General features: G+C 49.5%; 1 protein-coding gene across 1 annotated transcript; it reads left to right on the top strand.

The window, feature by feature from the left end:
- Positions 1 to 347: 347 nt before the first annotated feature.
- On the top strand, positions 348 to 21,425 carry LOC144741183 (uncharacterized). The gene is made up of 4 exons (XM_078623796.1): positions 348 to 1,602; positions 1,905 to 1,971; positions 8,615 to 9,949; positions 18,576 to 21,425. Exons 3-4 carry the CDS (start codon positions 8,643 to 8,645, stop codon positions 19,867 to 19,869), a joined length of 2,601 nt encoding a protein of 866 aa, XP_078479922.1. The 5' UTR covers positions 348 to 1,602; positions 1,905 to 1,971; positions 8,615 to 8,642; the 3' UTR covers positions 19,870 to 21,425.
- Positions 21,426 to 21,948: the final 523 nt, after the last annotated feature.

Raw genomic sequence — 21,948 nt, 5'->3', positions numbered from 1 at the left:
CAATGGAGCCAATTAACTTTCGTCCGAAAATAAATTTGTGAAAGTTGGGCTTATTGAGCCTAAAAACGGCACAGTATGCCGATTAACTTTTCTATATTCGAAAATTGAATTCATGAAATTCCCCACTTTTTAACGTAATATATGGGCTACTCAGGCTAAACACAACCAAGGAATGCACTTTTCGTTGCAAAAAAAGCTAAACAAAATTTGATCGATTTTGCCAAAAAAACGGCCTAGGTTCGTATGGCGATTTTCCTTTTATGGACGTGAAAATGTCATCGTGAAATGTCCCTCTTTTAAAGTAATATAGAGCATACTAATGCTTAACAAAATGGAAGCATTCACTTTTTCTTGGAAAATCTAGCTATGAAAATGTAGCAAATTTTGGCCAAGAACGGCATTGGTAAAGTATGCCGATTTGATCTTTTTACTTCAAATTTCATGGTCAAATTTCCCACTTTTAATGTAATATATAGGCTAATCATGCTCAACACAACCGAGGAATGCACTTTTTATTTAAAAATACAGCTGTAAAAATTCGTTCAATTTTAGCCAAAAACGGCAGAGGTTTATAGTATGTCGATTTTCTGTATGGGACGTGAACATTTCATCGTGAAATTTTCCACTTTTAATCTGATACGTAGCATACTAAGTCTAAATACAATGGAGCAATGAACTTTTGTCTACAAATAAGGCTGTGAAAGTTTGAACATTTCATCATAAAATGTTCCACTTTTAATCTAATGCATGGCATACTAAGGGTAAATACAATAGAGGAATTAACTTTCGTCCAAAAACAAAGCTGTGAAAGTTGAGCTTATTGAGCCTAAAATCGGCACAGTATGCCGATTAACTTTTTATATTCGAAAATTTCATGCATGAAATTCCCCACTTTTTAACGTAATATATAGGCTACTCAGGCTAAACACAACCAAGGAATGCCCTTTTAGTAGAAAAACAAAGCTCGGAAAATTGGGTCAATTTTGCCAAAAAACGGCCTAGGTTCGTATGGCGATTTTCTTTTCATGGACGTGAAAATGTCATCGTGAAATGTCGCCAGCGGTGTGCTGGAGAGCCAAGCCACGTCACGGCACACGAGGGGGGGGTGGGTGGCCAGCACCACGCCCGGCCGCCTTTGTCTCCCCAGTGCTGGCGATGTTGACTACACACCGCACCGGGGACTCGTTTGAGGCCGTGTCGACACTGCCGCTCCCTTTCTGTCAACAAACTTGAACTCCGACCCCGCTCTCTGACGTCACCGCTCAGCGTGACCTCACCGGCGTCAAACGCCAGGGGAGGTGTGCCTCGATAGTGACGTCATGTCACTCACCCCCCGACCACCGTGCTGTTGAGCGTGACGTCACATCCACTCGGCCGCTGCCAATACCTGTCCCAGTGCCAATCTTTATTTGGGCAAAGCCACGCCCGGTGACTGGCGGCTCATTAACATAATTTATTCGTGAAAGCCGTAGCGAGTTGATGGCCGCTCATTGTGGGAGGTGAGTGTCATCGTACCCCGCAAGTGACGTCATGTCACCTGCTGCCGCGTGACGTCACGAGGGACCAGGAAGTTGCCGCTCGGCCCGTGCACTGAAATCCGAGGTGAGAAATTCTCATCGCGGTTGTGGTGGTTGTTGTTGTGGTGGTTGTGGTGGTTGTTGTTGTGGTTGTTGTTTACCGAGGTAGAGCCTCGCGCTCTCTCTCTCGTAGGGATGTCATTTGAGTAGCAGCGAGCATGGAAGCGATGTTCACGTTGGAACTTACAACGCGGGGCCTTGCCTCCTGCCCTCGCCTGGTCGCGTTCGCTTCAATTCTCTCGCTTAAGTTGAATTTGTCTTCACCCGGCTCGCCACTTTGTAACTTTGTTTTACTTTAAACATTAACACAGTTTTTATTTTTACCAGGCCACGCCCGCTTGAGCTGCTGTACCGCTCTTGTTTTCACAAGCGACCTGCCCACAACAACAACAAGGTGAGGCTCGTCAACAGCGTGGTGGTGTTCACTCTGGACGCGTGGCGGTGTTCACTCTGGACGCGTGGCGGTGTTCACTCTGGACGCGTGGTGGTGTTCACTCTAGACGCGTGGCGGTGTTCACTCTAGACGCGTGGCGGTGTTCACTCTGGACGCGTGGCGGTGTTCACTCTAGACGCGTGGTGGTGTTCACTCTGGACACGTGGCGGTGTTCACTCTAGACGCGTGGTGGTGTTCACTCTAGACGCGTGGTGGTGTTCACTCTAGACGCGTGGCGGTGTTCACTCTAGACGCGTGGTGGTGTTCACTCTGGACACGTGGCGGTGTTCACTCTAGACACGTGGCGGTGTTCACTCTGGACGCGTGGCGGTGTTCACTCTAGACGCGTGGCGGTGTTCACTCTGGACGCGTGGCGGTGTTCACTCTAGACGCGTGGCGGTGTTCACTCTGGACGTGTGGCGGTGTTCACTCTGGACGCGTGGTGGTGTTCACTCTAGACACGTGGCGGTGTTCACTCTGGACGCGTGGCGGTGTTCACTCTAGACGCGTGGTGGTGTTCACTCTAGACGCGTGGTGGTGTTCACTCTAGACGCGTGGCGGTGTTCACTCTAGACGCGTGGTGGTGTTCACTCTGGACACGTGGCGGTGTTCACTCTAGACACGTGGCGGTGTTCACTCTGGACGCGTGGCGGTGTTCACTCTAGACGCGTGGCGGTGTTCACTCTGGACGCGTGGCGGTGTTCACTCTAGACGCGTGGCGGTGTTCACTCTGGACGCGTGGCGGTGTTCACTCTGGACGCGTGGTGGTGTTCACTCTAGACACGTGGCGGTGTTCACTCTGGACGCGTGGCGGTGTTCACTCTGGACGCGTGGCGGTGTTCACTCTGGACGCGTGGTGGTGTTCACTCTGGACGCGTGGCGGTGTTCACTCTAGACGCGTGGTGGTGTTCACTCTGGACGCGTGGCGGTGTTCACTCTGGACGCGTGGTGGTGTTCACTCTAGACGCGTGGCGGTGTTCACTCTGGACGCGTGGTGGTGTTCACTCTAGACACGTGGCGGTGTTCACTCTGGACGCGTGGCGGTGTTCACTCTGGACGCGTGGTGGTGTTCACTCTGGACGCGTGGTGGTGTTCACTCTGGACGCGTGGTGGTGTTCACTCTGGACACGTGGCGGTGTTCACTCTAGACGCGTGGTGGTGTTCACTCTGGACGCGTGGCGGTGTTCACTCTGGACGCGTGGTGGTGTTCACTCTGGACGCGTGGTGGTGTTCACTCTAGACGCGTGGCGGTGTTCACTCTGGACGCGTGGCGGTGTTCAATCTAGACACGTGGTGGTGTTCACTCTAGACGCGTGGCGGTGTTCACTCTAGACACGTGGCGGTGTTCACTCTAGACGCGTGGTGGTGTTCACTCTAGACACGTGGCGGTGTTCACTCTAGACGCGTGGCGGTGTTCACTCTAGACGCGTGGCGGTGTTCACTCTTGACGCGTGGCGGTATTCACTCTAGACACGTGGCGGTGTTCACTCTAGACACGTGGCGGTGTTCACTCTAGACGCGTGGTGGTGTTCACTCTAGACGCGTGGCGGTGTTCACTCTAGACGCGTGGCGGTGTTCACTCTGGACACGTGGCGGTGTTCACTCTGGACGCGTGGTGGTGTTCACTCTAGACGCGTGGCGGTGTTCACTCTAGACGCGTGGCGGTGTTCACTCTAGACGCGTGGTGGTGTTCACTCTGGACGCGTGGCGGTGTTCACTCTAGACGCGTGGCGGTGTTCACTCTAGACGTGTGGCGGTGTTCACTCTAGACGCGTGGCGGTGTTCACTCTAGACGTGTGGCGGTGTTCACTCTAGACGCGTGGCGGTGTTCACTCTAGACGCGTGGTGGTGTTCACTCTGGACGCGTGGCGGTGTTCACTCTAGACGCGTGGCGGTGTTCACTCTAGACGCGTGGCGGTGTTCACTCTAGACGCGTGGCGGTGTTCACTCTAGACGCGTGGTGGTGTTCACTCTAGACGCGTGGCGGTGTTCACTCTGGACGCGTGGCGGTGTTCACTCTGGACGCGTGGCGGTGTTCACTCTAGACGCGTGGCGGTGTTCACTCTAGACGCGTGGCGGTGTTCAATCTAGACACGTGGTGGTGTTCACTCTAGACGCGTGGCGGTGTTCACTCTAGACACGTGGCGGTGTTCACTCTAGACGCGTGGTGGTGTTCACTCTAGACACGTGGCGGTGTTCACTCTAGACGTGTGGCGGTGTTCACTCTAGACGCGTGGCGGTGTTCACTCTTGACGCGTGGCGGTATTCACTCTAGACACGTGGCGGTGTTCACTCTAGACACGTGGCGGTGTTCACTCTAGACGCGTGGTGGTGTTCACTCTAGACGCGTGGCGGTGTTCACTCTAGACGCGTGGCGGTGTTCACTCTGGACACGTGGCGGTGTTCACTCTGGACGCGTGGTGGTGTTCACTCTAGACGCGTGGCGGTGTTCACTCTAGACGCGTGGCGGTGTTCACTCTAGACGCGTGGCGGTGTTCACTCTGGACGCGTGGCGGTGTTCACTCTAGACGCGTGGCGGTGTTCACTCTAGACGCGTGGCGGTGTTCACTCTAGACACGTGGCGGTGTTCACTCTAGACGCGTGGTGGTGTTCACTCTAGACACGTGGCGGTGTTCACTCTAGACGCGTGGCGGTGTTCACTCTAGACGCGTGGCGGTGTTCACTCTTGACGCGTGGCGGTATTCACTCTAGACACGTGGCGGTGTTCACTCTAGACACGTGGCGGTGTTCACTCTAGACGCGTGGTGGTGTTCACTCTAGACGCGTGGCGGTGTTCACTCTAGACGCGTGGCGGTGTTCACTCTGGACACGTGGCGGTGTTCACTCTGGACGCGTGGTGGTGTTCACTCTAGACGCGTGGCGGTGTTCACTCTAGACGCGTGGCGGTGTTCACTCTAGACGCGTGGCGGTGTTCACTCTGGACGCGTGGCGGTGTTCACTCTAGACGCGTGGCGGTGTTCACTCTAGACGTGTGGCGGTGTTCACTCTAGACGCGTGGCGGTGTTCACTCTAGACGTGTGGCGGTGTTCACTCTAGACGCGTGGCGGTGTTCACTCTAGACGCGTGGTGGTGTTCACTCTGGACGCGTGGCGGTGTTCACTCTAGACACGTGGCGGTGTTCACTCTAGACGCGTGGTGGTGTTCACTCTAGACACGTGGCGGTGTTCACTCTAGACGCGTGGCGGTGTTCACTCTAGACGCGTGGCGGTGTTCACTCTTGACGCGTGGCGGTATTCACTCTAGACACGTGGCGGTGTTCACTCTAGACACGTGGCGGTGTTCACTCTAGACGTGTGGTGGTGTTCACTCTAGACGCGTGGCGGTGTTCACTCTAGACGCGTGGCGGTGTTCACTCTGGACACGTGGCGGTGTTCACTCTGGACGCGTGGCGGTGTTCACTCTAGACGCGTGGCGGTGTTCACTCTGGACGCGTGGCGGTGTTCACTCTAGACGCGTGGCGGTGTTCACTCTAGACGCGTGGCGGTGTTCACTCTAGACGTGTGGCGGTGTTCACTCTAGACGCGTGGCGGTGTTCACTCTAGACGTGTGGCGGTGTTCACTCTAGACGCGTGGCGGTGTTCACTCTAGACGCGTGGCGGTGTTCACTCTGGACGCGTGGCGGTGTTCACTCTAGACGCGTGGCGGTGTTCACTCTAGACGCGTGGCGGTGTTCACTCTAGACGCGTGGCGGTGTTCACTCTAGACGCGTGGCGGTGTTCACTCTAGACGCGTGGTGGTGTTCACTCTAGACGCGTGGCGGTGTTCACTCTGGACGCGTGGCGGTGTTCACTCTAGACGCGTGGCGGTGTTCACTCTAGACGCGTGGCGGTGTTCAATCTAGACACGTGGTGGTGTTCACTCTAGACGCGTGGCGGTGTTCACTCTAGACACGTGGCGGTGTTCACTCTAGACGCGTGGTGGTGTTCACTCTAGACACGTGGCGGTGTTCACTCTAGACGTGTGGCGGTGTTCACTCTAGACGCGTGGCGGTGTTCACTCTTGACGCGTGGCGGTATTCACTCTAGACACGTGGCGGTGTTCACTCTAGACACGTGGCGGTGTTCACTCTAGACGCGTGGTGGTGTTCACTCTAGACGCGTGGCGGTGTTCACTCTAGACGCGTGGCGGTGTTCACTCTGGACACGTGGCGGTGTTCACTCTGGACGCGTGGTGGTGTTCACTCTAGACGCGTGGCGGTGTTCACTCTAGACGCGTGGCGGTGTTCACTCTAGACGCGTGGCGGTGTTCACTCTGGACGCGTGGCGGTGTTCACTCTAGACGTGTGGCGGTGTTCACTCTAGACGCGTGGCGGTGTTCACTCTAGACGTGTGGCGGTGTTCACTCTAGACGCGTGGCGGTGTTCACTCTAGACGCGTGGTGGTGTTCACTCTGGACGCGTGGCGGTGTTCACTCTAGACGCGTGGCGGTGTTCACTCTAGACGCGTGGCGGTGTTCACTCTAGACGCGTGGCGGTGTTCACTCTAGACGCGTGGTGGTGTTCACTCTAGACGCGTGGCGGTGTTCACTCTGGACGCGTGGCGGTGTTCACTCTGGACGCGTGGCGGTGTTCACTCTAGACGCGTGGCGGTGTTCACTCTAGACGCGTGGCGGTGTTCAATCTGGACGTGTGGCGGTGTTCACTCTGGACGCGTGGCGGTGTTCAATCTGGACGCGTGGTGGTGTTCACTCTAGACGCGTGGCGGTGTTCACTCTAGACACGTGGCGGTGTTCACTCTAGACGTGTGGCGATGTTCGCTCTAGACGCGTGGCGGTGTTCACTCTAGACGTGTGGCGGTGTTCACTCTCTACATGTGGAGGGGTAATCCGAGGATCGGGAAGGAAATCCACGCGACCACGGGGAGAGAGAGAGAGAGACACGTAAACTACAAATATACAGCAGGCGTCAGGGTTGGGATCGAACCCACGACTTCCTGTATGCCAGGACAGGTAGTTACCATCTCACCACAGAGAGACACGCAGCCTCGGCTGTGTTGGTTGATCCTCAATGAACTACTTGGTGGAGTGAGGAAGCATTAATACTGAGCAGGTGAAGGTGGCCAGGCGTGGGTCTGGACACACCACCACCTGTGAACCGTGACAGTGGTGGAGCCAGTGGGGGTGGGGTGGCACGTGCCCCCCCAACGATCCGATAGAAATCCGTAATTTCGATAGGATCATTGGGGTTTATTAGTAACTAGCTTCACTACCCGGCTTTGCCCGGGACTTGGATTCTTGTCTTGGATTAATTTAATATTCCCTCATAATTCAATGAAAAACCCTGAAAAAATTGATGCTTGCAAGAAAGAAGCCGAAACACTTCAATTTACCTAAATCGGATGTTTTCACTCAAGGAAATTCAACCTGAACCCACTGCTACGTCAGGTCGATTTTTGCCACTCGGGAAGGGAATGACGTGGCGTTCGCTTAGACATTTCAGACAGCATGAGCTGTGAAAATTTCATGACGCCAGTACTCAGCGTTGGAGAGTTTTTGCTGCTTCACACAAACAAACAGGTGTAAGTTCTGCTTCATATTTAAGATGGCAGTTGTACCCGTTCTTCACACGGATTTGTATTGAAACTCCGAGAAGCCATTGACTTTATCGGCCAGGAGCGAAGCGCCACCTAAAATCTCCCGGCACGCTGTGAACACCTGTAGAAGTACGGCGCGCGCGAAGAGCCATGTGGTAGGGGGGTAAGCATTGCAGAGCGCTTAGCTCAGGTGTGATGCGGGTTGATGCCACATACGTCATGGTCATTTCCCCCCCCCCCCCCCCCAAATACAAAAGTCTATTTTTCTTTCCTGAAGGCATCAACACGTTCAGCGAGCGCGATGACAATCACACGCGTCGAATGAAAAGCAAGGGACAAGTCCTTTCTTACTAACAACTCCTTTCTCACTAACAACTCTTTACTTAATAACAACTCCTGTAAATTTTCATTGCTGGAGGGGTTTCCTCCCCCTACCTGAAAATCCTGGCTCCACCTCTGAGTGTGTGACAGTGTAAAGTTTGTATTTGCAGTAAAGTCTATTAACTCTAGTGAGCACAGAGGTTATATCAAAACAGTAGTTTATTTTAGTTTTCCTCTGGAACTCTTTGCAAGAATGGAGTCAGGAAGTGATCACAGCTCACACGTGCAGCAGCTGAAGTCAGAACTGCTCATCCCAGCAATCAAGGACATCTGTGCCTGGCTTCACACCTCTAAGTTGCGATTGAACATTAATTTATGCATTTGTGCATGACACAAATAGTATTATTTTCAACACCCTTTGCTATGTCAGCTGAATTTAGCTTTCATAAACATTCATTTTGAAGCCAAACAGCTGAAATTGTGTGCTCTGAGTTTTGGGTTAACGTTCATTTTGAAGATACGAGGGCTTCCAGGCATGTTTATGACCATGTACCCTCTCATTGTGTGCCATAACAGCCCGTGTGATGAATTTGGGACACTTTTTTTTTACTATATCATAAATATATGAATAACTATAGACGTGTAAGTGACGTGTGACTGTGTATATGCATTCCTCTGTGCCTCGATACTGACGTGTAGATGTGTGGATATTCTTCTTTTTCTGTCTGCAGCTGTCGCTGCCTCTGCAGAAGTGGTCTCATGGAGCAAAGGCAGTCGGCGCAGCTCGGTGCAAAAAGGCATCAATGCGACCGGTGTGCATACAGCACGGATCGTCCTAAATATTTTACACAGCACCAGAGAACTCACACAGGAGAGAAACCCTTCAAGTGCAGTGTGTGTGGGAGGGCGTTTGCATGTTCAGCTACTCTTGTAACACACCAGAGAACACACACGGGAGAGAAACCCTTCAAGTGCAGTGTGTGTGGGAAGGCGTTTGCACATTCATCTGCTCTTGTAACACACCAGAGAACACACACGGGAGAGAAACCCTTCAAGTGCAGTGTGTGTGGGAAGGCGTTTGCACGTTCATCTACTCTTGTAGCACACCAGAGAGCACACACGGGAGAGAAACCCTTCAAGTGCAGTGTGTGTGGGAAGGCGTTTGCACAGTCATCTGCTCTTGCAACACACCAGAGAACACACACGGGAGAGAAACCCTTCAAGTGCAGTGTGTGTGGGAGGGCGTTTGCATGTTCAGCTCATCTTGTAGCACACCAGAGAACACACACGGGAGAGAAACCCTTCAAGTGCAGTGTGTGTGGGAAGGCGTTTGCACAGTCATCTGCTCTTGTAGCACACCAGAGAACACACACGGGAGAGAAACCCTTCAAGTGCAGTGTGTGTGGGAAGGCGTTTGCACATTCATCTGCTCTTGTAACACACCAGAGAACACACACGGGAGAGAAACCCTTCAAGTGCAGTGTGTGTGGTAGGGCGTTTGCATGTTCAGCTACTCTTGTAACACACCAGAGAACACACATGGGAGAGAAACCCTTCAAGTGCAGTGTGTGTGGGAAGGCGTTTGCACATTCATCTGCTCTTGTAACACACCAGAGAACACACACGGGAGAGAAACCCTTCAAGTGCAGTGTGTGTGGGAGGGCGTTTGCATGTTCAGCTCATCTTGTAGCACACCAGAGAACACACACGGGAGAGAAACCCTTCAAGTGCAGTGTGTGTGGGAAGGCGTTTGCACAGTCATCTGCTCTTGTAGCACACGAGAGAGCACACACGGGAGAGAAACCCTTCAAGTGCAGTGTGTGTGGGAGGGCGTTTGCATGTTCAGCTCATCTTGTAGCACACCAGAGAACACACACGGGAGATAAACCCTTCAAGTGCAGTGTGTGTGGGAAGGCGTTTGCACAGTCATCTACTCTTGTAAAACACCAGAGAACACACACGGGAGAGAAACCCTTCAAGCGCAGTGTGTGTGAGAAGGCGTTTACACTTTCATCAAATCTTCAAAGACACCAGAGATCACGCAAGCATCAGAAGATCCACAAGGAGTGGAGTCTGAAATCAGCTTGTGAAAGTCAAAGTGCCTCAATGAGCCCATCCCTCATCAAACAAGAACTGGAAGAAAATCCCAGCTTGGACACTTTCAAAGAAATCAAGGTGAAATATGAAGAGGTGAAGGTGAAATGTGAAGACGTGATGGTGAAGAGCGAAGAAGTGAAGGTAAAATGTGAAGATGAAGATTCAACTCCCAAATCGGACCTTCACATCGATGGAGGCAACGTGAAGCAGGAGGAGAATTCTGACTGTGAGGCAGAGCGAGGCAACTCCCAGCAGTTTGTGGAAGTGGAGGTGTGGGTGGACTTCCTCCGAGACAATACAAAGTCAAATGGAGACCCGGTAGATGCGTAAGCCTTAGACCAGTGGTTCTTAACCTGGGTTCGATCGAACCCCAGGGGTTCGGTGAGTCAGTCTCAGGGGTTCGGCGGAGGTTAAGACACACCTCACTTATGATTGTGCACCAGTAAAACATGTACCTATGTTTTGAATTTGAAAAAATATTTTATTTTTCCAATTAAGCAGGGGTCCGTGAATGCGCATATGAAACTGGTGGGGTTCAGTACCTCCAACAAGGTTAAGAACCACTGCCTTAGACGATGCCGCTCCAATAGATGCACCCTTGTCACAGGCCTTTAATGACAAGAATGTGAAGTTGAACACTCAGTTCCTAGGTTCAACCTGCAGGGTAAGAGCGGCCAGTCTTTGTGCACCTGTGTGTTGGGTAGACCTCTAACCAGGAGCGGGAGCCAATAAGCTCCCAAGCATTCACTATGTTATCATAATTGCATTTATATTGTGCTTGCTTAATTGCCTCGGCAATTCGGAGTTTTGTATCTTTTCTCGTCTCAAACACTCGAAGAGCATCCCAAGTAGCAGCTGCCCCTGTGTGGCACAAGGTGGTGGCCCTGCACCGGCCTGCGTGTGGACAAGAGCCTGTCAGTAGCGGGCGATGGTTGATGTGGCATCTCAGTTGTGGAGTTTGTAGGTAATGTTTAGAATTTGCTCAATTTTTACCCAGATGCCAGCATGCAATGGCCGACTCGTTTTGAATGGTGCATTAGTATGTTGTACATACACTGTTAAGCAGACGGTGCGTATTTTTTTTCATTAGCTTCTTGTTAATAGGATGTAACCTAATGCAGTATATTTCAGTGCAGTAATTCAATTTTGTTAATATGCCTGTCACTAATTTAGAATGAATACGTGTCTGATGGTGTGCGTACATGTAACCTTTTGTCTACAAGGGTCAAACATTGAATGAGTCATGTTAGGACAGTGTGTGTTTTGCAAGTAACCTGTACAGATCACTCAGGTGAGACTCATTGTTCTTGTGGTACAGGTCAAAGGGTATTTTTGTGTTTTCAGGAAGCATCTCCCTCTGGAGCAACTCATTGTCTTTAAAATAGGGAGCACACTCGGATCATTCATCTGTTACAAGGCATACCACTCAAAAGTTACACGTAGAGGAGATACATTCTCAACAACACGAATTATAATTTTGTATTACGTGTTGACGTAGATTTTGTCGAATTAGGACGAGAAATGCTCCTTACTGATTAACGTCTGGATGTCCGTAACTATCAGTTGAAACACGCCCGGCTGTTGTTGAGACTCTGTGCACCAATAAGGGTCCACAGGTGGCTTGCACTGAATCAATGACGCACTCCCAGCAGGCTGTGCTAAGTTATAGTTTGTGTAAAACATTCCTTTGTTTCGTGGATAGATCGATAAATGAAAGATGTCGTGTCTGCTGATCTGCTTCATAGCAAGGAGGTAATTTTAAGAGCACATTTGGAATGCATTTTTGGTACAGATTTATATTTGGTTGCAAGGCAGAGCACATCTAGTAGATACATTCTGCACAACAACACTCATTAGAATTTTGCATGACGTCTTATATGTTGGCGAACTAGGACAAGAAATGGTCCTTTCCGATTAACGTCTGGATGTTCACAACCATGGGGGTGAAGCAAGCCTGACCGCCTGCCGTGCCCCTCACAACCATTTACGGCCTTGGGCCAGGAAAGTCACGAAAAAAATTCACATTTACGACGCATCCACGCAAACTCCCGATGCTCCGTTTTGAAGTTTGAAAATGAAACAACTTTGAATTGTATATTGTTTTGCATTTGATAATTGTATTTCTTCATTGAAAGCTGATATCATTTTCCATCTGGAAGACTTAATTGAAAACGACATTTCGTGTGAATTTTCTCTAGTCGTTAAGTAGATGGCCTTGCCGGGGTTCGGTTCGATGCGGACTTTCACCTGGTTGGGATCGCGGGGTGGAGATGAGGCGACACAGCTGAGCTGGCCGTGCCAGAAGACCGCCGTCTGCAGATTGATTCCAACGCGATCGAGCGTCTGTCCCTGCTCCTCCGTCGTTCATGCAGGGGGCGCGTAGGTATGCAGCGCCCCCTGCATGAAAACGACGTAAAGTGCAGCGTTCATCACAGATGAAGTTGTGTGCTTATATAAGAGTACTCGCGGGAAGTACCCGGTGTGAAATTTCCCACCTTTTATCGTCATATATAGGATACTAAGGCTAAGCACACCCGAGGATTGCACTTTTGTTGAAAAATGAAGTTGCAAATATTTGTCCATTATTGGCCAAAAACGGCATAGGTTAGTATGCCGATTTTCTATATTGGGACGTGCACATTTCATCATAAAATGTTCCACTTTTAATATAATACATAGCATACTAAGGGTAAATACAATTGATGAATTAACTTTTTGTTGAAAAAGAAAGCTATGAAAATTTGGCTTATTTTGGTTAAAACCGGCATAAGTAAGTATCCCCGATTTTATTTTTGGGGCGTGAAAATTTAATCGTGAAATTTCCCACTTTTAAAGTAATATAGAGCATACGAATGCTTAACAAAATGGAAGAATTCACTTTTTCTTGAAAAATCTAGCTATGAAAATTGAGCCAATTTTGGCCAAGAACTGCATAGGTAAAGTATGCCAATTTGATCTTTTTACTTAAAATTTCATGGTCAAATTTTCCATTTTTAATGTAATATATAGGCTAATCATGCTCAACACAACCGAGGAATGCACTTTTTGTTTCAAAATACAGCTGTAAAAATTCGTTCAATTTTAGCCAAAAACGGCAGAGGTTAGCATGCCGATTTCCTGTTTGGGACGTGAACATTTCATCGTGAAATTTTCCACTTTTGATCTAATACGTAGCATACTAAGTCTAAATACAATGGAGCAATGAACTTTTGTCTACAAATAAGGCTGTGAAAGTTTGACCAATTTTGGGTGATTTCCTTTTTTTTTACTTAAAAATTTCATGGTGAAATTTCCCACTTTTTTACGTAATATATCGGATATTAAGGCTAAGCGCACCCGAAGATTGCACTTTTGTTGAAAAATAAAGCTGTAAAAATTTGGCCATTATTGGCCAAAAACGGCCTAGGTTTGTATGCCGATTTTCTATATTGGGACGTGAACATTTCATCATAAAATGTTCCACTTTTAATCTAATGCATGGCATACTAAGGGTAAATACAATAGAGGAATTAACTTTCGTCCAAAAACAAAGCTGTGAAAGTTGAGCTTATTGAGCCTAAAATCGGCACAGTATGCCGATTAACTTTTTATATACGAAAATTTCATGCATGAAATTCCCCACTTTTTAACGTAATATATAGGCTACTCAGGCTAAACACAACCAAGGAATGCCCTTTTAGTAGAAAAACAAAGCTCGGAAAATTGGGTCAATTTTGCCAAAAAACGGCCTAGGTTCGTATGGCGATTTTCTTTTCATGGACGTGAAAATGTCATCGTGAAATGTCGCCAGCGGTGTGCTGGAGAGCCAAGCCACGTCACGGCACACGAGGGGGGGGTGGGTGGCCAGCACCACGCCCGGCCGCCTTTGTCTCCCCAGTGCTGGCGATGTTGACTACACACCGCACCGGGGACTCGTTTGAGGCCGTGTCGACACTGCCGCTCCCTTTCTGTCAACAAACTTGAACTCCGACCCCGCTCTCTGACGTCACCGCTCAGCGTGACCTCACCGGCGTCAAACGCCAGGGGAGGTGTGCCTCGATAGTGACGTCATGTCACTCACCCCCCGACCACCGTGCTGTTGAGCGTGACGTCACATCCACTCGGCCGCTGCCAATACCTGTCCCAGTGCCAATCTTTATTTGGGCAAAGCCACGCCCGGTGACTGGCGGCTCATTAACATAATTTATTCGTGAAAGCCGTAGCGAGTTGATGGCCGCTCATTGTGGGAGGGGAGTGTCATCGTACCCCGCAAGTGACGTCATGTCACCTGCTGCCGCGTGACGTCACGAGGGACCAGGAAGTTGCTGCTCGGCCCGTGCACTGAAATCCGAGGTGAGAAATTCTCATCGCGGTTGTGGTGGTTGTTGTTGTGGTGGTTGTGGTGGTTGTTGTTGTGGTTGTTGTTGTTTACCGAGGTAGAGCCTCGCGCTCTCTCTCTCGTAGGGATGTCATTTGAGTAGCAGCGAGCATGGAAGCGATGTCCAGGTTGGAACTTACAACGCGGGGCCTTGCCTCCTGCCCTCGCCTGGTCGCGTTCGCTTCAATTCTCTCGCTTAAGTTGAATTTGTCTTCACCCGGCTCGCCACTTTGTAACTTTGTTTTACTTTAAACATTAACACAGTTTTTATTTTTACCAGGCCACGCCCGCTTGAGCTGCTGTACCGCTCTTGTTTTCACAAGCGACCTGCCCACAACAACAACAACAAGGTGAGGCTCGTCAACAGCGTGGTGGTGTTCACTCTAGACGCGTGGCGGTGTTCACTCTAGACGCGTGGCGGTGTTCAATCTAGACACGTGGTGGTGTTCACTCTAGACGCGTGGCGGTGTTCACTCTAGACACGTGGCGGTGTTCACTCTAGACGCGTGGTGGTGTTCACTCTAGACACGTGGCGGTGTTCACTCTAGACGCGTGGCGGTGTTCACTCTAGACGCGTGGCGGTGTTCACTCTAGACGCGTGGTGGTGTTCACTCTGGACGCGTGGCGGTGTTCACTCTAGACGCGTGGCGGTGTTCACTCTAGACGTGTGGCGGTGTTCACTCTAGACGCGTGGCGGTGTTCACTCTGGACGCGTGGCGGTGTTCACTCTAGACACGTGGCGGTGTTCACTCTAGACACGTGGCGGTGTTCACTCTAGACGCGTGGTGGTGTTCACTCTAGACGCGTGGTGGTGTTCACTCTAGACGCGTGGTGGTGTTCACTCTGGACGCGTGGTGGTGTTCACTCTGGACGCGTGGCGGTGTTCACTCTGGACGCGTGGCGGTGTTCACTCTAGACGCGTGGCGGTGTTCACTCTAGACACGTGGCGGTGTTCACTCTAGACGCGTGGCGGTGTTCACTCTAGACGCGTGGTGGTGTTCACTCTGGACGCGTGGTGGTGTTCACTCTGGACGCGTGGCGGTGTTCACTCTAGACGTGTGGTGGTGTTCACTCTGGACGCGTGGCGGTGTTCACTCTAGACGCGTGGCGGTGTTCACTCTAGACGCGTGGCGGTGTTCACTCTGGACGCGTGGCGGTGTTCACTCTGGACGCGTGGCGGTGTTCACTCTAGACGTGTGGTGGTGTTCACTCTGGGCGCGTGGCGGTGTTCACTCTAGACGCGTGGTGGTGTTCACTCTGGACGCGTGGTGGTGTTCACTCTGGACGCGTGGCGGTGTTTCACTCTGGACGCGTGGCGGTGTTCACTCTAGACGCGTGGTGGTGTTCACTCTGGACGCGTGGCGGTGTTCACTCTAGACACGTGGCGGTGTTCACTCTAGACACGTGGCGGTGTTCACTCTAGACACGTGGCGGTGTTCACTCTAGACGCGTGGTGGTGTTCACTCTAGACGCGTGGTGGTGTTCACTCTGGACGCGTGGCGGTGTTCACTCTGGACGCGTGGCGGTGTTCACTCTAGACGTGTGGTGGTGTTCACTCTGGACGCGTGGCGGTGTTCACTCTAGACACGTGGCGGTGTTCACTCTAGACACGTGGCGGTGTTCACTCTAGACACGTGGCGGTGTTCACTCTAGACGCGTGGTGGTGTTCACTCTAGACGCGTGGTGGTGTTCACTCTGGACGCGTGGTGGTGTTCACTCTAGACACGTGGCGGTGTTCACTCTAGACACGTGGCGGTGTTCACTCTAGACGCGTGGCGGTGTTCACTCTAGACGCGTGGCGGTGTTCACTCTAGACGCGTGGTGGTGTTCACTCTAGACGCGTGGTGGTGTTCACTCTAGACGCGTGGTGGTGTTCACTCTAGACGCGTGGCGGTGTTCACTCTAGACACGTGGCGGTGTTCACTCTAGACACGTGGCGGTGTTCACTCTAGACGCGTGGTGGTGTTCACTCTAGACGCGTGGCGGTGTTCACTCTGGACGCGTGGCGGTGTTCACTCTGGACGTGTGGCGGTGTTCACTCTAGACGCGTGGCGGTGTTCACTCACTAGAGAGACAGGCACACAGCCTCGGCTGTGTTGATTGATCCTCAATGAATTACTTGGTGAAGTGAGGAAGCATTAATACTGAGCAGGTGAAGGTGGCCAGGCATGGGTCTGGACACCACCACCTGTGAACCATGCCAGTGAAAACCCCTGAATTTTATTCTTGTAAGAAGCTGAAATAAATACATTTAATTTTATTCTTGTAAAAAGCTGAAATAAATACATTTAACTAAATCGGATGTTTTTCACTGAAGGAAATTCAACCTTAACCCACTTCTACGTAATGTAGATTTCGGCAACTCGGGAAGGGAATGACGTGGCAACCTGAAAATACTGGTGTTCACTTCGACATTCCAGACAGCATAAGCTGTGAAAATTTCATGACGCCAGAGCTCAGCGTTGGAGAGTTTTTGCTGCTTCACACAAACAAGCAGGTGTAAGTTCTGCTTTATATTTAAGAAGATGGCAGTTGTACCCGTTCTTCACACGGATATGTATTGAAACTCCGAGAAGCCATCGACTTCATCGGCCTAGAGGGAAGCACCAACCTGCACACTGTTAACAGCTGTAGAAGTACGGCGCCCGAAGAGCCATATGGTAGGGGTAAGCATTGCAGAGCACTTAACTCAGGTGTGATGCGGGTTGACGCCACATACTCCATGATCATTTTTCCCCCCCCTCGCAAAACACAAAAGTCTATTTTTATAGTTATGACTTTGTGTACAGTATGGAACCTACCCACATGCTAAATTTCAAGCGTGTTGCATGTTGGGAAGTATGCTAAACATTTCGATCAGACACACATATCCACACATTTTGCTTTTATATATAGACTAGTTTTACTAGCCGGCTTCGCCCGGGACTTGGATACTTGTCTTGGATTAAACACGGCCTACGCGGAGTGTTTGGGGGGGGGGGTGACGTCAGCAAGCACACTGCGTAACGCTGCCGCATGCGGGTGTGACATCACAGATGTGATCACAGATGTGATGTCACTGCTCACTTGCGTGCAAAATGAATGCATTATTGCGCCCCGCCCCCTTCCCAAAATACAAAAGTCTAATTTTTATACTTTTCCCATTGTGTACAGTGTAGAAGTTACCCACATGCCAAATTTCAAGTTTGTTGCATGTCGGGAAGTATGTTAAACATTTCGAACAGACATATTCACAAATTTCCCTTTATTATACGTAGATAAATCGGCATTTTGCGACCCCCACCACCACCGTGTGGCATATTATTACGTGCCAGGGACTCTCTGAGAGGACAACAGTCCGTGTCCATAATTGGCAATAAGTAACGGCAAAGCAGTTGCAAGCGACTCGCAGAATTGTGCGCAGTTGCGTCTACAGTGTACACGACTTCCCTGAAGGCATCAACACCTTCAGCGAGCGCGATGCCGAGGTTCTTACTTACTAACAACTCCTTACTGACTAACAACTCCTTACTTTCTAACAACTATCATTTTTCATTTCTGGAGATGTTACCCCCCCTCCCCACCTGAAAATCCTGACTCCGCCTCTGTGCGACAGTATGAAGTTTGTATTTGCAGTAAAGTCTATTAACTCTATTGAGCACGGAGGTTATATCAAAACAGTAGTTTATTTTTGTTTTCCTCTGGAACTCTTTGTAAGAATGGAGTCAGGAAGTGATCACAGCACATGTGCAGCAGCTGAAGTCGGAACTGTTCATCCCAGCAATCAAGGACATCTGAGCCTGGCTTCACACCTCTAAGTTGTGATCGAACATTCATTTATGCATTTGTGCATAATACAAATAGTATTATTTTCAACACCCTTTGCTTTGTCAGCTAAATTTAGCTTTCATAAACATTTATTTTGAAGCCAGACAGCCGAAATTGTGTGCTCAGAGTTTTGGGTTAACGTTAATTTTGAAGATACAAGGGCTTCCAGGCATTTTATGACCATTCGCCCTCTCATTGTGTGCCATAACAGCCCTTGTGATGAATTTGGGACACTTTTTCACTATATCATGAATATATGAATAAGTATAGACGTGTAAGTCACGTGTGACTTTATATATAGGCATTCCTCTGTGCATTGATACTGAAGTGTAGATGGTGTGGATATTATATTTTTCTGTCTGCAGCTGTCGCTTCCTCTGCAGAATTTGTCTGATGGAGCAAAGGCAGTCGGCGCAGCTCGGTACGACAAGGCAACAATGCGACTGGTGTGCATACAGCACGGATCATATTGAACATTTGACACAGCACCAGAGAACTCACACAGCAGAGAAACCCGTCAAGTGCAGTGTGTGTGGGAAGGCGTTTGCAGGGTCATCTACTCTTCATATACACCAGAGAACACACACGGGAGAGAAACCCTTCAAGTGCAGTGTGTGTGGGAAAACGTTTGCACAGTCATCTACTCTTGTAGCACACCAGAGAACACACACGGGAGAGAAACCCTTCAAGTGCAGTGTGTGTGGGAAGGCGTTTGCACGTTCATCTACTCTTAAAAAACACCAGCAAACACACACGGGAGAGAAACCCTTCAAGTGCAGTGTGTGTGGGAAGGCGTTTGCACGTTCATCTGCTCTTAAAAAACACCAGAGAACACACACGGGAGAGAAACCCTTCAGGTGCAGTGTGTGTGGGAAGGCATTTGCAGGGTCATCTACTCTTCATGTACACCAGAGAACACACACGGGAGAGAAACCCTTCAAGTGCAGTGTGTGTGGGAAGGCGTTTTCAGATTCATCTACTCTTGTAAAACACCAGAGAACACACACGGGAGAGAAACCCTTCAAGTGCAGTGTGTGTGGGAAGGCGTTTTCAGATTCATCTACTCTTGTAGCACACCAGAGAATACACACGGGAGAGAAACCCTTCAAGTGCACTGTGTGTGGGAAGGCGTTTGCACATTCATCTGCTCTTATAACACACCAGAAAACACACACGGGAGAGAAACCCTTCAAGTGCAGTGTGTGTGGGAAGGCGTTTGCACATTCATCTGCTCTTGTAGTACACCAGAGAATACACACGGGAGAGAAACCCTTCAAGTGCAGTGTGTGTGGGAAGGCGTTTGCACATTCATCTACTCGTGTAGAACACCAGAGAACACACATGCATCAGAAGATCCACAAGGAGTGGAGTCTGAAATCAGCTTGTGAAAGTCAAAGTGTTGCAATGAGCCCATCCCTCATGAAACAAGAACTGGATGAAAATCCCAGCTTGGACACTTTTAACGGTAACGAGGTGAAATATGAAGAGGTGAAGGTGAAATGTGAAGAAGTGATGGTGAAGAGTGAAGAAGTTACGGTTAAATGTGAAGATGAAGATTCAACTCCAAAATCGGACCTTCACATCGATGGAGGCAACTTGAAGCAGGAGGAGAATTCTGACTGTGAGGCAGAGCGAGGCGACTCCCAGCAGTTTGTGGAAGTGGAGGTGTGGGTGGACTTCCTCCGAGACAATACAAAGTCAAATGGAGACCCGGTAGATGCGTAAGCTTGAGACGATGTCGCTCCAATAGACGCACCTTTGTCACAGGCCTTTAATGACAAGAATTTGAAGTTGAACACTCAATTGCTAGGTTCAACCTGCAGGGTAAGAGCGGCCAGTCTTTGTGGACCTGTGTGTTGGGTAGATCTCTAACCAGGAGCGGGAGCCAATAAGCTCCCAAGCATTCACTATGTTATCAATTGCATTTATATTGTGCTTGCTTAATCACCTCAGCAACTCGGAGTTTTGTATCGTATCTCGTCTCAAACACTCGAAGAGCATCCCAAGTAGCAGCTGCCCCTGTGTGGCACAAGGTGGTGGCCCTGCACCGGCCTGCATGTGGACAAGAGCCTGTCAGTAGGGGGCGATGGTTGATGTGGCATCTCAGTTGTGGAGTTTGTAGGTAATGTTTAGAATTTATAAATGTTGACCCAGACGCCAGCATGCAATGGCCTACTCGTTTTGAATGACACAATAGTATGTTGTACATACACTATTAAGCAGACAGTGTTTTTTGTTTATCTTGTTAATACGATGTAACCTGATGCAGCATGTTTCAGTGCAGTAATTTAACTTCGTAAAAATGATTGTCAATAATTTAGAATGAATACTTGTCTGATGGTGTGCGTACGTGTAACATTTTGTCTACAAGGGTCAAACATTGATTAAGTGATGTTAGGACAAAGTGTGTGTTTTTGGAGTAACCTGTACAGATCACTCAGGTGAGACTCATTGTTCTTGTGATATAGGTCAAAGGGTATTTTTGTGTTTTCTGGAAGCATCTCCCTCTGGAACAACTCATTGTCTTTAAAATAGGGAGCACACTCGGATCATTCATCAGTTACAAGGCAAACCACTTAAAAGTTACACGTAGAGGAGGTACATTCTCTACAACACGAATTATAATTTTGCATTACGTGTTGACGTAGATTTTGTCTAACTCGGACTAGAAATGCTCCTTGCTGATTAACGTCTGGATGTCCGTAACTATCGGTTGAAACAAGCCTGGCTGCTGTTGAGACGCTGTGCACCAATAAGGGTCCACAGGTGGCTTGCACTGAATCATTGACGCACTCCCAGACGGCTGTGCTAGTTATAGTTTGTGTAAAACATTCATTTGTTTCGTGGAGAGATCGATAAATGAAAGATGTCGTGTCTGCTGATCTGCTTCATAGCAAGGAGGTAATTCTAAGAGCACATTTGAAATGCATTTTTGGTACAGATTTGTATTCGGTTACAAGGCAGAGCACATCTAGTAGATAAATTCTCCACGACACTCATAATTTTGCTTGATGTCTTATATGTTGGCGAACTTGGACAAGAAATGGTCCTTGCCGATTAACGTCTGGATGTTCACAACCATGGGGTGAAGCAAGCCTGACTGCCTGCGATGCCCCTCGCAACGATTTACGGCCTTGGGCCAGGAAAGTCACGAAAAAATTGCATACGAACGATCCATCCACGCAAGCACCCGATGCTCCGTTTTGAAGTTTTAAAATGAAACAACTTTGAATTGTATTGTTTTGAATTGTGTTTCTTCAATAAAAGCTTATATCATTTTACATCTGGAAGACTTCGTTGAAAACGACATTTCATTTGAATTTTCTCCAGTTTACTAGATGGTCTTACCGGGGTTCGGTTCGATGCGGACTTTCACCTGGTTGGGATCGCGGGGTGGAGATGAGGCGACACAGAGCTGGCCGTGCGAGAAGACCGCCGTTTACAGTTCGATTCCAACGCGATCGAACGTCTGTCCCTGTGCCTCCGTCGTTCATGCAGGGGGCGCGTAGGGTTATAGCGCCCCCTGCATGAAAACTACGGAAAGTGCAGCGTTCATCACAGAGAGATGAAGTGCGCTTATATAAGAGTACTCGCGGGAAGTACCCGGCGTTGCCCGGGCGAAAAAGACACATGTACTTAGACCCACAAACATCGACCCACACACACAAACACATCGACACACACAGACATTCGCTTTAGATACACACATGTAGTTACACACAAATTGACGTACACACCTACAGCGACTCTAACACACACACATCGACTTACACACACACACATGGACTCGCATACAAATGTTGA

Source organism: Lampetra planeri, unplaced genomic scaffold (genome assembly GCF_965212315.1).
Source record: "Lampetra planeri unplaced genomic scaffold, kcLamPlan1.2.h2 scaffold_456, whole genome shotgun sequence".
Lineage (NCBI taxonomy): Eukaryota > Metazoa > Chordata > Hyperoartia > Petromyzontiformes > Petromyzontidae > Lampetra > Lampetra planeri.
Note: the sequence above shows the minus strand (reverse complement) of the source record. Positions and strands in the feature narration are given on the sequence as shown.

Excerpts from the sequence above, each read along its gene's own strand:
- LOC144741183 (XM_078623796.1), top strand. The coding sequence starts at position 8,643 with ATGGAGCAAAGGCAGTCGGCGCAGCTCGGTGCAAAAAGGCATCAATGC. Across the intron at positions 9,950-18,575 it reads CATCAGAAGATCCACAAGGA|GCAACAATGCGACTGGTGTG; the intron begins GTGGAGTCTGAA and ends CGGTACGACAAG.